Source organism: Stegodyphus dumicola, chromosome X1 (assembly GCF_044657685.1).
Source record: "Stegodyphus dumicola isolate Sdum_Otavi_A_Nest chromosome X1, ASM4465768v1".
NCBI lineage: Eukaryota > Metazoa > Arthropoda > Arachnida > Araneae > Eresidae > Stegodyphus > Stegodyphus dumicola.
Window position 1 is genome coordinate 103,097,360 of NC_140780.1, and position 15,037 is coordinate 103,112,396.

Below are 15,037 nucleotides of genomic sequence, written 5' to 3' on the forward strand. Positions count from 1 at the left end.
AATAGTTTTAAGTTGCATTTCAACATCTGAAAGAACGCGAATTACATTGCTATTTTCACTACACAAACGAATGGAATATTTCAGAAACGAATTCTCCCCCGTTATTGCAATATTTTAATAATTTTCACAAATTGAAAAATTTAATGAATACGTTTTAATAGTAAATGATGCGATTTTTCCCTCATAAAATCCCTTTGTACATTATTCTCTTTCATTTCGGCACCACTGCATAACTTTTCTAAGACATAAATAGCTTCCGTTAATATATGTTCCCATACATTATATTTATTTTTTACATTTTTGTCATTAATAAATTAATGTTTAAGCTAAAACATTGATACTGCTTAATTTATAAGAAATGTAAAGACTAGAAATCTGAGGTAATTAATTTCTGAGACATAAATAGCTTTCTAAGACACAAATAAAACAGATAACAATAATCATAAATATTAATGCTCCTAAAATATATCCGCTTTTCCTAATTCATTTTTGCTTTTTGATTCACATGGGCTAAAACAAACATATTTTCATTAAATGAAGTTTTGCGAATACTACTAAGTTTTACTAAGTACGCAAGTTGTTTCATACAACTTTATTTTTACTAATTATGAAGAAACTTTATACTTGTTTCCTAAACAAGTATTTATGTGTACTACTTTTAGAATCCATGCTACAAAGTGTGAGTAATCATCTTAAATTATACGTTAGTGTCAATAAGCTTAACTCTAAATTATTAAACATTTCTGGGACCTTGAAACTTGGAATCTTCATATTTTGCTACAATGGGTGAGTAATCATCTTAAATTATACATTAGTGTCAATAAGCTTAACTCTAAATTATTAAACATTTCTGGGACCTTGAAACTTGGAATCGTCATATTTTGCTACAATGGGTATTTAAATTTAGATAAATCCTCATACCATAAGTATTTTGCGTTTAATTTCAAAATTTCTATTTCGTATTACACAGACATTTCCAAAGCTCTTTGAATACATATCAATAAAATTTGTTTCTACTTGTTTATTATTTCATCGTAAACTTGTGAAGAATTTCCTAAAATTATTCGAATATCCATAATTGTTACTGTTAAATATTTAATAATTGTACATTAACTGAAATACATTTATATTACAGAAGAAATGTAGAAATATATTGCAGGTCATGTATTATGTATCATTGGAATATGAAAATAATAATAGTACAATTTGACTGGGAAAAAACCAGCTGTTTCAGCGTTTTAAAAGGGAAATGGACATCTTTACAGTAAAATTTTAGATAAAAGTTTTACTGTGACTCAACTTTGGAAGACACTGGAAATTTATAGTGGTGGCGGGGTTTCTTATCTTCGCTAAACATCTACGTTGAAGTGTGAAACGCTCCCCCTCAAGTATACTTGTAATTGGCTAATTGGCTGATGACTTAGAACAGTAAACTGAACTTAAACTTGCTTTTATTCTAATGCCAATTCTCTAGTCTATGGCGAGAACGAACAGAAGATTTTCTTTAAAATTAAATTTCAAAGTGATCTCAAATATAATTCTTCATTATAAAGGTAAGTTATAGATTTGTAATATTACATAAACTAAATTCTTATAATTTAAAACTTGCTAAAAATTCAGTTCAGCTAAAATTTAATCCATTTATCTGAAAATCCAAACTTATACCAATTAACAATGCAAATGTCTACGAATATTAATAACGCAATATTATATTAACATGAAATATTTTGATGATAAATATGAAATATAAATATAATATATGTTTCCATACATTAGTAAACATAATAACAGGCCAAAAATTAAAAACAAAATTTTTTAAACACGTCCTGCGCTATAGCTGCAGGATCGATCAGTCAATCAATCGACTCGACAATCGAAAATCAGTCGACTTGAATGGAGCTCATCAACATCTATAAAGCCTTTCTATTAATATGCAAGATATGAGAAACAAGTTTGAAGACATTATGAAAGAAGCCGAGTTTATTTCAAATAAATGGGGCACAGAAACTAAATTTGAAAAATAAAAGAAAAATAAAGCAAAAAAATTTTTTTGATGTGTGGATAATTAACTTGAAAATTCCGAAATGTCTTTTAAAGTAACAGTTTTTTATGCTGCTCTCCACATTTTAAATACTCGGTTAAAGTACAGAATGACTGGAATGACAAAAATCGCAACGATGTTTTCATTTTTGGAACCTAAAACACTGTCATCGTTAACAAATACGGAAATTATTAATAATGTTTCAAAAATATAGAAAACATATAAAGAAGACTTTACTAATGCACTGGAAGTATAAATTTTATTATTTATAAATACTTTCAGAATAGAAATCCAAAATTTGAAATCCGTTAAGGATTTAGCCAAATTAGCAATGGTAAAATACTATGGCATGACAAGCAGTTATTCGGGAGTCTGCAATTCACTTAAATTATATTTATTATTACCTGTAACCACAGCCACGCGTGAGAGGTCATTTCAATACTGAAACTTATAAAAACATATTTAAGAAACACTATGACACAAGATCGGTTGTCAAACCTATCACTATTGAGCGTTGAAGCTGAGATGGCCGAGAAAATGAACGTCCAGGTATTGATATTCATATTTTTTATAAAAATCATGTATTCAAGTAGTTTAGTGTACCAAAAGGTGTTTTTTAAAAAGACAGAAAAATATTTTACCATACATATTTTCTGCAAAAATTGTATGTTCTATAAGGTATTTCTCCCGCGTTCCTAGCGTGCCTTCGTGGTGTAGTGGTTCTGCACGCTGGGCCGGTATTCCAGAGGTCCGTGGTTCGATTTCCGGCGAAGGCGTTGCTCAATTTTCAAGTCTTGCTTCCTAATAACTTAATAGCTCTACAAGTGGCGCCCGAAGTAAAAGGGTGTTGGATGAGGATTCTCCACACCCAGGATTTGGCGATTGGGTCCCCTAAAAAACCCAGTCGCCCTTTAAAAAGGAGAGTATATAAGGTATTTCTTCCACGTTCCTATCATGCCTTCGTGGTGTAATGGTTCTGCACGCGGGGCCGGTATTCCAGATGTCCGCAGTTCGATTCCCGGTGAAAGCGTTGTTAATTTCTCATCTTTCTTGCTTCCAAAAATATCTAATGTCTCTACACTTCAAGTATTTTTCTTTATGAAGTTTAAGATCAATATGTTTTTAATTTAACAAATGTATCATTTACATTATAAAAGTTCTTATTTATTACTTGTATATCATTGTATGAATCATGTTCGTGAGCTGAGTAAATCACAGAGTACTCTGCATTAATGTAATATCTTTTCTGTACGTTTATCAATTACCTTGTCTGTCAGTTTATACTATAACCAATTATTTATAAGTTTGCTAAATTAAGCGAAGAAAACTTAGATAGGCGCAGATTGTATATAAAAATTTAAAACATTAGTATGTAAAACTTCTTGGATTTTATAAAAAAATCTCCGCAAATCTAGGCTTTCTTCCTTTTCTTAATGCTATACTTTACGTCGACATTCCTTTTTTCTATATATATAGACTTATTCATTTATTATCAGTATGTATCTCAGTGAAAGAAGAGAAAAATCTGTCTCTCGCACTCACACAAAAAGTCTTAAATAAGTGAATTAAAATCATCTGACGTCAAATACACAGACTAAAGAAAATTTGCATTTCACCAATTGGTCAAGGGAAAATATTTTTCGTTTTATTCTTTCTTCATAACCTTTCAACTGTTTCCCTAAGAACGTGCTTTTATTTTTTAACAATTAATCCAGATGTGATAAAAATCATGATGAAAACATTGGCTCCTGGAATGCTTGTTTTTTTAAAAAACTTTTAACTTTTTTTTTTCAATTTTAAGCACATTAAATTTATTGGGAGAGGGGCCCAAGAATTTTTTTTTTTTTTTTTTTTTTTTTTTTTTTTGTATAGGGGCCAATGAGTTCTAGTTACACCACTATCTGTTCTGTAATAGTTTTAGATAGCTCCTGGACAGTTAGAAGGAAAACTTATCCACTTTAATGCATGCCTTAAACATATTTCATCCTTCATTTCATATGTTTTTTTCTTTTTTTCGTTCAATCAGTTCTAAAAACTTCGGAAGAATGCACGGCCCGTCAGTTTTCAAACAAATTCCCAGAAATTCCATTAAAAATTTTTTTTTCATATTTTATATCTCGGTTCTAAAAGTTAATGCAATAACAGACTGATGTTGAAAATTAAGAGAATTTTCACGTTTGGTTGATTATCTTCAGAACTGATGGACAGATTTTAATTAAATCTGGTAGAAACATAATTTGGTAGAATTCATATGCTGACAGCAGGAATTAGATTCGTAAGGCAGGAGTAAGACTCATCGGCGCAGGAAGGACTAAAATAAAGATTGAAAGATCGAACAAAAAGAAGGCTAATAGGGGTATTATCTCCCTTAACAGCTACACAACTTTATACTGGAAATAAATTAATAACTCCCTCAGTCAGAAGGTGCCACTCCTACAGCCACATTGTTTCCAGTGTTGGAGCGTTCTGAGAGTGGAAAGACAAGTTGAAATTGCCGTCCCAATAGCATCCCAGATATAATCTATAGAGTCTAGATCTGGAGATCTAGATGGCTAATCCAGCCAGTAATACTTTCACTTTCCAGAAAATCATCCACTAGATTAGCTCTATGTGAACAAGCTTTATCGTCTGTAAAATGAACTGAGGGCTGACTGCAATCTGGAAAATTCCAGTTACAGGGCTCTAAAATCTCTTCTCTGCACCTCGCAGCAGTCAAAAAAACGAAAGGTTTGTTGCGCCCTCCAACATGATACCTGCTTAGACTATCAAACCTCTTTTCAATACTGGTTCTTTCCTCGAATGTTGAAGGATAGGTCGCAAGTACATTGTTCTCTCCAGATGAAGGTGCGTCGAGATATAGAATGATATATTTATTGTATTATATCAACCTATATCTTCACCAAATTTCGTTAAATGTCTGTCCATCAGTTTTAGAAATAATCGAATAAACCTGAAAATTCTCTTAATTTTAAACATCGGTATGTACGAGTATAAGGAATTAAAATATACAGTTGTTTAAAATTTTTCACCAATGAATTCTGCATTTGCCGGTTATTTTATGATTAAAAGCGTCAACTACGTGATATATATTTTACATTCAACAAGAATTTGATCTGACTGGTGAAAATATAGTATAATTATAATTACAATGCTCAGATTATCAGCGCTGAACATTGGAGCAATATACAATATATATCTATTTTATCTTGTACAGCAGATGTCATGGGCAATGGCAAATTAAAATGAAATATAGGTGACCGAGGACGGGGACATCTGGTGTCTAACACTGGGTATCATTAAATCTACAATGAGCTACAGAGTACTACGATTGTAATTAAATTCTTTATTTTTTTAATTCTAATGTTATGTTTAAGTAACACGTAACTTTTTTTAACAGCTGCTTGTAAATACAGGGCCAGCTAAGCCACAACGACAGCTATCTGAGACTGAGAGAAGACAGTTATTATCTCCAAATGCAGAAACAATTGAGTTAGGATCTCGCACACCACCACATCGTTTAGTTTTGGAGACCAGTTTCACTGATCTACAGCCAGAAAGTGAAGAAGCAATTGTAGAGCAAAATGAACACCCTAAATCAGTCATCAGCTGGGAATATAATAACGCAGTTTCAGTAGTCTTGAATGATTCTAAAGAATCTGAGATGGGGAAGAAAGAATGGATGGGCATGGCTCCTCTAGCATCTCCAGAAACCTTATCAGATGTCTCCAGTGTATCATCAAAAGGAAGCCACCAAAAGTTAAATAATGGGAACAGGCTTTCTTGGGCAGGTGTGCCTACAATGGAACCAATAGCACAATCACCGGCAGTACAAAGACCTAATTCCGATTCAATAGATGTTGATTCAAACAAAGAATGCGGACATGCTTTTCGAGTAGACTCTGGTACTGGTCTAGAAGACAGTTTAAATTATCCATTATGTTACAAAGTAGTTACTGAAGCAACTGTTGAAGTAAATGCAGAGCGAGAAGATCTGCATTCACCTCATTTAATGGACCCATCCAGACTATGTTTAAATATTGAGGGCCTCGGTGAAAATGTCAGTTTTGCTCAAAATGATCGTCATATGTATGGAGCTGACAGTATTTACGCTAGCACGAGCACGGAGCAAACTATTGAAAGGTTATTTACACCACACGAACCAAAGCGGGTTACATTTGATTTGTACGATAATCAGAAAATGGCAAGAGAAGTTTCTGAGGACAGCATGTATAATTCAGGTGAATCATTTGTTCCCACGTATCCAGAATATAGTAACCAGCAAGAATATGGAAGCCATGGTTATATGTATACGCCTTGTGGTTACACAAATTTTAGTCCAGTATCGTCGCCTACAATGGAGCATTCTGTTTCAGACGTACAGTTGTTCAAAATATCTGAGCCTCACATACATAAATTGCATGAAGAAACAAACATTCCTTATCTCCATGAGATGGACCCTCTTCATGAAGAACCTATAATAACATCATCGCCAAGAAAATCACATCAGAGCATTTCTACTAATATAGATATGATGTCGACCCATCCTAAAAGAAGCGAATGCCGTGAACCTCCGACTGAAAGCAGCTTATAGTTGATGGTGAAAGTGATTCTTGTTACTTTAATTAAGACTCTCCTTCTCATCAGAATTCCTTCATGCTCTTCCACGTAATTGGTCCTTTGACCGTGTGATACAATTCAAAGTGTGAAACGGTTACATTTATGCCATGATCTCAAGATTTACTCCTCGCACGCATGTGCATTAACATTTTTCTTTCATTGGCAGCCTGCTATTTAATATTTTCCCAGTTATTTTCCAAGTCCTAGTCATTCTATTTAAAGGAACTCATTGTACATAGGTTTAAATTAATACTTAATAATGTAATTACGAAGATGTTAGATTATCTGATTTCAGAGGAATCGAATAGGGGAAAGTATCTATGTAAATATTAATATATTTTAACAATTTTTATAATTTTTAATTAATTTTTTTAATTTTAGTAATTGCAACGAATTGTAAAATAATTATATTATTATTATACTAGTTTTTTTTTTCTCCAAAAAAAGATATATTGCATTTGTAAAATAAAATAATAATCTACACTTTTGCTTAGTTTACATAATTTTATGTTTTGCAACTTAAATTTTAAACTGATGGTGAAAACTAAACGTAAGATATCACAATATTTTAAAATTTCTTTATAAAATATAATTAAGTTTTCGGATGAATTTTCTGGATTACAGAAAAGTTAAAGGTTACAAGTGGAATAAAAATTGTTCTTTTTAAGGAAAGACTGGTGGTGTTCATCTCATTTTTCAAGATGAATAAAAATTTAATGTACATAATAAAAAACCACATCAAATAGGAAATAGAATAAAGAATGTATACCTTTATAATGTATAAATTGTACAAATACGTGTAAATGATATAAAAATGTACTCTTTTTAAATGTACTTTGTTAAAGCTTGATTGCGGTATGTTTTGTGTGTATGTTTTCTGCATTCCTTTGAAACATATACAACAGCGATAAAACTTACATGAATTCAATACACACGTTTATATTCCACAGCACTGATTTCATTTATATCGTAAGTTATTTCTCGTTTACATTTATTAAAATTTCTTTATTTTTTAAGTCATTCTTTCTCTGTGGTATAATACAGCCTTCATGAAATAGATCAATTTTTCTGAATTTTATTTTATGGCTTTTAAAAACTGCCCATACACTAACTCACTAGAATAGCAACAGAATTTCAGGGAAAACGTGCATTTCCCTTCACTGAAATTTCCCCACCAGCGAAGGCTGTGAAGCAGATTAATTGCAGTGACTAATATACATATAATAATCGGTTATCTTGGATTAAAGACTCGAAATATCTCAGTCAACCTCTTTTCCTTTAATTAGAATGTTTAAACTTCTCACTACTTACACTGAAGTGACAAAAGTCATGGGATACCTCCTAATATTTTGTCGGTCCTCCTTTTGCCGGGCGAAGTGCAGCAACTCGACGTGGCATGGACTCAACAAGTCGTTGGAAGTCCCCTGCAGGAATATTGAGCCATGCTGCCTCTATAGACGTCCATAATTGTGAAAGTGTTGACGGTGCAGGGTTTTGTGCACGAATTGACCTCTCGATGATGTCCCATAAATGTTCGATGGGATTCATGTCGAGCGATCAAGGTGGCCAGATCATTCGCTGGAATTGTCCAGAATGTTCTTCTAACCAATCGCAAACAATTGTGGCCCGGTGACATGGCGCATTGTCATCCATAAAAATCCCATCGTTTTTTGAGTACGTGAAGTCCATGAATGGCTGTAAGTAATCTTAAAGTAGCTGAAGGTATCCATTTCCAGTCAATGATTGGTTCAGTTGCACCAGAGGACCGAATCCATGCCATGTAAAACAGCCCAGACCATTATGGAACCACCACCAGCTTGAACAGTGCCTTGTTGAGAACTTGGGTCCATGGCTTCGGGGGTCTGCGCCACACTCGAACCCTACCATCAGCTCTTACCAACTGAAATCGTGACTCATCTGACCAGCCCACGGTTTTCCATTCGTTTAGGGACTAACCGATATGCTCACGAGCCTACGAGAGTCGCTGCAGACGATGTCGTGCTGTCAGTAAAGGCACTCGAGTCGGTCTTCTGCTGGCATAGCCCAAGGAAGACAAATTTCGACGCACTGTCCTATCGGACACGTACCTCGTACGTCCCACATTGATTTCTGCGGTTATTTGACGCAGTGTTGCTTGTCTGTGAACAATGACAACTCTACGCAGACGTCGCTGGTCTCGGTCGTTACGTGCAGGTGGTCGGCCACTGCGTTGTCCATGGTGGGATGTTATGCTTGAAATTAGATACTCTCGGCCCACTCTTGACACTGTGGATCTCGGAATGTTGAATTCCCTAACGATATCCGAAATGGAATGACCCATGCGTCTAGCTCTAACTACCATTCCGCGTTCAAAGTCTGTTAATTCTCGTCGTGCGGCCATAATCACGTCAAAGCCTCTTCATATGAATAACTTGAACACAAATGAAAGCCCTACCAAAGCACTTCGCATTTATACATTTTCTACGCGATACTACTGCCATCTGTATATTTGCATATTGCTATCCCATGACTTTTGTCATTTCAGTGTATATTGTGGCGTCTGGTACGCTTAGCTAACATAAAATGTATTCGACGTTAGAAGATTGCTTAGTGAATAATCACTAAGTCTTTAAAGTGCTACAGAAAGAAAGGTCAGAAGAAAGGTGTAAAGAACCTTTTATTTACTCAAATCAGCCCGTGCTCACAAATGCCAATACATTTGGCTTAACTCAGAATGTAATGAATAACTTTAAAATTAATGAAGCTAACTTTAGCCTAATGGCTTCACAGGTTAATTGGCAATCAAGCTAGCTGTGACTCAAAAAGTCGGCGTAAAAAAGCCTAATGATAAAAATAACTCCAAACCGCAGAAATCAAAGTAAATTAAATAAATCCCCACAATATAAATGTAATTTTTTAAGTTAGTTCTTTTACCTTTTAATCACTGTGTCATTAATTTGTGTAATGTAATCTGTGAATAGGACATTTCCATTTTTATATTCTTAAATATCTTTTCGAAAATGTATTTACAGATTATTTTTTTCCAACGTTTTTTCATCCAGTTTTCAATAATTTTTTTGGTTGAACTTGAATTAACCGTCTTCATAAAATGCTTCTTCTGCATACCTTGTTATATTTATTGGGTTGTCTTTTTTATTATTATTATTTATTTCCACTTGTGTTGCTCTGAAATATGGCTTAATTCTCTTTGACGTAGAAAAACTTCTTTCGGGAGTAGAAAGAGTTGATGTTGAAAGTATAATATTATTTCTGATAATTTTAAATTTCATTACACAGATCGTTCAATTTGTTTACCTTCATGTAGCAAATAATATCTTTTATTAATTAATTTCTGTGTTCATTTAGAGTAGCTTTTTTTAAACTGTGGGTCGCGACCCCCAGGGGGGTCGAGGGACCTGCAGCAGAGGGTCGCCAAAAAATTTAGCGGTTTTGATATTTCTTTAATATATAATAATTTTACAATTATCAAATATTTTTACACAATGTCGCGACTGAAAAAGTTTAAGAAACCCTGATTTGAAGAATAAAAAACCCTTCGGTTCATTTTTGAGTCGAACTACTGGTCGAACTACTCAAACTATGAGGCATATGATTATCTTAATTCTAACGAAAAGTATTCACGAAAATTTCAGCATAATGTTTTTGAAAATGTTTAATATCTAATAATATGTGTCCACCAGCTGCCGACCGTCGCTAAACACTCATACCTGAGTTCGATTCCAGGCAAATGGGCTCGCTGCATGGGCGTTTTCGTGTTTTTTTCCCCGTTTAACGTGCATACGAACCAAATTCTCTTAGAAAGTTTTATACAAAAGTATACCTTCCCTTAATCAGATAGTCCTGACGTGCTTTGCCATAATCAAATAAGCCAAAAATGAATCTAATAATTTTTGGAAAATATTTCAATCTATTAATTTTTTAAAAAATATTTGAATCTGGTAAAGCCACGATTTAAAGGTACCTCTGTGATTCAAATCTTACCTTTGCCGGCTCATTATAGGGTACAGACTTTAATACAGCGATACCTCATATTCTCTATAATATTTAACAGTATTCATAAGCTAAGACGAAAGAAGCTGGAAAGCTTCCTTTTAGTACAGTTATATCTATATATATTCAAACAAGGGTGAGAAGGGGGAGTTGACTTTTTAGACAAGGTGATGAAGAATCATTTACATTTATCCACGTCACTGGACCAAATTTAGTCAATGGCTGTAACACTAAGCAAAAGTTGCAGTGGATAAACTTTTCTCGTTAAGATCTGAAGGCCGGAAAACTGCCCGGTCATTAGAGTTGCGCCGTCAAAAGTTTGCGTAATTAATTTTTTCGAATAATCTAAATTTTCTGCGAATGTAACTACGTGCTAAGACAGTTCTTGCACAGTTCGATAAGAATCTGCATTAAAAAAATTCAAAAATTGTTCCTGACAGTTTCTTCCACATTGAGCAAATGATTGGCTTATCACATCATTCGATTCTTCAAAGAAAATAACAACAACAAAAAAATGTCTTACATATTTCGAATGATTAATTACTCTAGCTACTGCATCAGTAAGAGCATTTTACACTGCAGCTACTTTTAAAAACAGAGTTCATTTTTTAAATAAGTAGCAAAAACTAGATCATAAGTAACTAAATATTCCAGCAATTCTGTGTGCCTGTCTTCACTGAATTTTCCGGCTCTCTGTGACTCTATATACACATTCTTGTTTTCCAAGAAGTGAAACTCATCAATTACTTTTTACCAAATATGAATTGGATTCAATTAAATTTACTACAGCAAAACACGCAAGGGCTTTTGCTTCAGGCAAGAATTGTTTGGGTTAACTATTAAGGGAAACCGTCTCGTATCAATTTATACACGGGGGAAAAAACATGAAAACTCGTATGTAGTATTTTGAAATACTTATATAAAATTTAACTGTTTCATTGTGTATATTTAAAGAATGAACAATCCTTTATGATCCAGATATTTTCAAAGCAGTGAGCGCTTTTATACGATTAACAGCTTCTTGATGTTTCTCACAAGTAGTAATAAAAAAAAAAAAAAAAAGTTACTACTGAAGCCAGTCTTATTCCAAGTTGCTGCTTCTGTTGCAAAAAGCAAGTACGCAGTATTACAGTTTATTTAACTCATTGTACGCACTAAGCCATAAATATTTTGAATAATAAAATTTACATTAACGTATCTGATATATAACAGATTCTTCTCCTTGTGTTCGATTTTAAATTTCGAAAAAGCTGATTTTGGCCCTTTGCAAAGTTGCTTACGTTCATACCGGACACAATAAAACACCGTTTTTATAGTACCTCTTTAATCCTCATTAATTATAATCTTGTTTATGTGACTAGCAGGTAGCGTACATCCCGAGCGAATGCATACGTCCCGTAGCGAGCTCCAGTTTTAACGCGGACTAAGTGTCGTCCTTTAGTGCAATAGCGCACTATTCTTATATCAGCGAAAAGGTATTGCCAAGAGCTTGAATTTGATGTTGATTTCATGCTATTTTGTCTAATATATACAGAGTAATGATCTTTTAATGATTCTACTCCATTGTCTAAGCGATCGCCATTGATAACAAAGCAAGGAAGCACCAATATCAGCGAAGTGCTATTTAGCAGCGGTTTTATAAAAAACGATAACTCGGCTCCATCTGTTCATCCAGCCACAATCGAAGTACCATAGGATAGCTGGTACTTTCCGCCCGCCCATGTTACAAGTTTGAAAGCTGTAGTGTCATTGTGTGTGATGATATTTTGTGTTTTATAAATGTCGAAGCGCGCATATTTCCAGGATACTTACGTTAATATCTCACCATCCTTTGGGAGTGCTGAAGAGATACAGTAGTAGCAAGGTAGGCCTCCTTATTACCTTTATTTTGATGTGCATCTCATCTTCGTAGTCCCAATAGTTCTACTTTTATAAAGCATTATTGTTTAATTACGAATTTGGAAATCATTTTCCCCATGCCTAACCCCTCTGTTCGTCCTTGAGAACTCTACAACGTTCATTGTTCAGCCCCTACATTCCCCATGGAGGTAGGAAAGGGAGGAGGGGCCATTCCGCGCTAGAAGTGAAGCACTGCTTTGAAGCTTGGGTCACCAGACGGGGTGTTTTTTGTTTACATTCAGAAGCTCGCTTGACAAAATTCTGATAGTATTTCGACACACGACAGTTCCATAGAAATCGAAAAAGGGACACTTTCGCATGAAAGAAACATTCATAGTGTGATGGATAATAGCAATTTGTATAGTTTACTGACATTTACGCAAAAATCACATCTTGGTTATTTTTCGATAACTAACAACAGCGATTTTGATTATGAATTTGTTTTATAAAATTCTAAGCTGTTGCACTAGAAAAATATAGATTTTAAGAAAATTGCTAAAAGAGATCTGCCAAAATTTATTTTCTAGAAGATTTGAAAAGTTTGAAACTTGATGGCTAAATGTAAATATAAAATTATGCATGTTAAAATATTTGTAATTAGGCACATAGGTCAGATTAAGTTTTTATTAAATAGAGTAACGCATGCAAGGGCTATCTGCCTAAAGAGAGAGATGCCATCGTGGAGGAATTTTGAAGAAAAACTGACCTTTGAATGGGTGTTAAAAATAATACTTATAATTTTCATTCAAATTATATTCATATATATTTTTTATGTAAAACTTTCGGGTGTATGCTAAATTAGTGTAAATTACTTTACACGAAAAATATAGTGAATGCACAGAAATTAAAGATTTGCACATGCCGGAAATGATAAATAGGAAATATGTATGGGTATTTATGCATGTGCTTGCAAAAAGCATGTATCTGCCTTTGACAAAATACTTAAATATTCATTAAATTATTTATAAATGTATTTGAAATGAAGAATTTATTCACTTATAAACAACTGTGATAGTACTGTGAAGAAATCTAATGATTAAATGTATCTAATTTATAATGATTATAAATGTTATCTAAATATATAATAATCTTAATATTGAATTGTAAACACAAATTGAAATCCTGTTGACAAATACGTTATAAAACTATTTAAGCAAGAATTGTTCGTATTGGAAAGCGATCTGTTAAAAGGTATTGTAAAGCAAATGCTATGAGATGCGCACTTAAGAACGTAATAAAGAGTTTTGGAATATGTATTGTTGAAATGAAGGGTAAAAAAAAAATCTGATAAGTAAAATTAAAAGAATTATTCCCTTTACATTTTATAATAACTCAGTTACAAGTTTTAAATAATACTTAAAAAAAAAAAAAAACTTATTTTATTCCCTTTCAGAAATGTTCAGAGAAAGTCAAATACTATTTTCCTAATAATTCTCTAATTTAAAATGAACCGAATAGAGCATTAATTATAAATTGACTTACATTTTTCGATTTAAAAGAAGCCAAAAAATCATGTCATATTTAAGAAAGTATTTTAGGAAGAAGCTCTATAAATAGAAAAGAAATAATGCATAATTTTAATATTAATAATACAATAAACTTTGATCTTAATTTTTGTACCGAATAAAATCGAATTACCTTAATTTTTTTTTCTAATGTAATTAACGAAAACATGTGAAAATATTTCATTCAAATTAAACCATTCTGAGAAAACTGTCCTGTGAAAAGTATAGCATTTAATTCCGTTCAGAATGAAATGTTGTTTAAAAATATGTTGTTTTCACATACTTAGGACTCTGAAGTGTTGTAGAAAAAGAAAATATATACATTTATATGTATATTTGCGACGTAATTACAAAATATTTACACCCGAACGCGTCAAATCCCATAGAACTCAATGGTAAATGACCCAATGTTTTGGTCACCACGTAAGGATCGCCGGTGCTTCAGAGCAGGGTACGGAGAAACTTGTTTAGGGCGACTCCTTCTTACTTCCTACCTCCATGACATTCCCTTACCCTCTAAGGTCAGTTGGGAGCTACTACGGAAGTCAACTCTGCACTGCCATCTAAAGGACTTTGCAAGGACTAATTTCTCATGCGTTACTGTTTACATCCAGAACTTAGTTCTTTCCCCGGTTACACATCGGTATATTCTTTCTGTGTCGCACCAGTGTAGAATGAGTGATTTATTCTAGGGTAGCATTTCTTCAGCTTTTAGTTCTTTTTTCCTCTAACACCCTATGGTTATTTTTGAAAATACTACTTGTTGTCAGTATATATTTTTATATATATTTATTTTTTTTCTTTAAGTTTATTATAATGATTCTATATATTTTTTTTCCTTTAAGTTTATTATAATGATTCTCACATTTTCTGTTTTCAGTAGTATTTTTAACGCATAGCGCGTAGAATATCAACTGAGTACAGTAAGACCCCGCTTAACGCGGGGGATACGTTCCATCAAAGTAGAGCGTAATGCGAAACAGCG

The 15,037-nt window shown here is 33.3% G+C and overlaps 1 protein-coding gene across 2 annotated transcripts in view; it reads left to right on the forward strand.

The window, feature by feature from the left end:
• The window catches only part of inaE (inactivation no afterpotential E), a 295,275-nt gene extending 287,759 nt beyond the window's left edge, over window positions 1-7,516 (forward strand). For both annotated transcript variants that reach the window (XM_085808531.1, XM_085808532.1), the window contains one exon: window positions 5,439-7,516. In XM_085808531.1, coding sequence (XP_085664657.1) covers window positions 5,439-6,632 — 1,194 coding nt within the window. In that variant the 3' untranslated portion in view covers window positions 6,633-7,516. The remainder of the gene's footprint in view (window positions 1-5,438) is intronic.
• The last annotated feature ends 7,521 nt before the right edge of the window (window positions 7,517-15,037 follow it).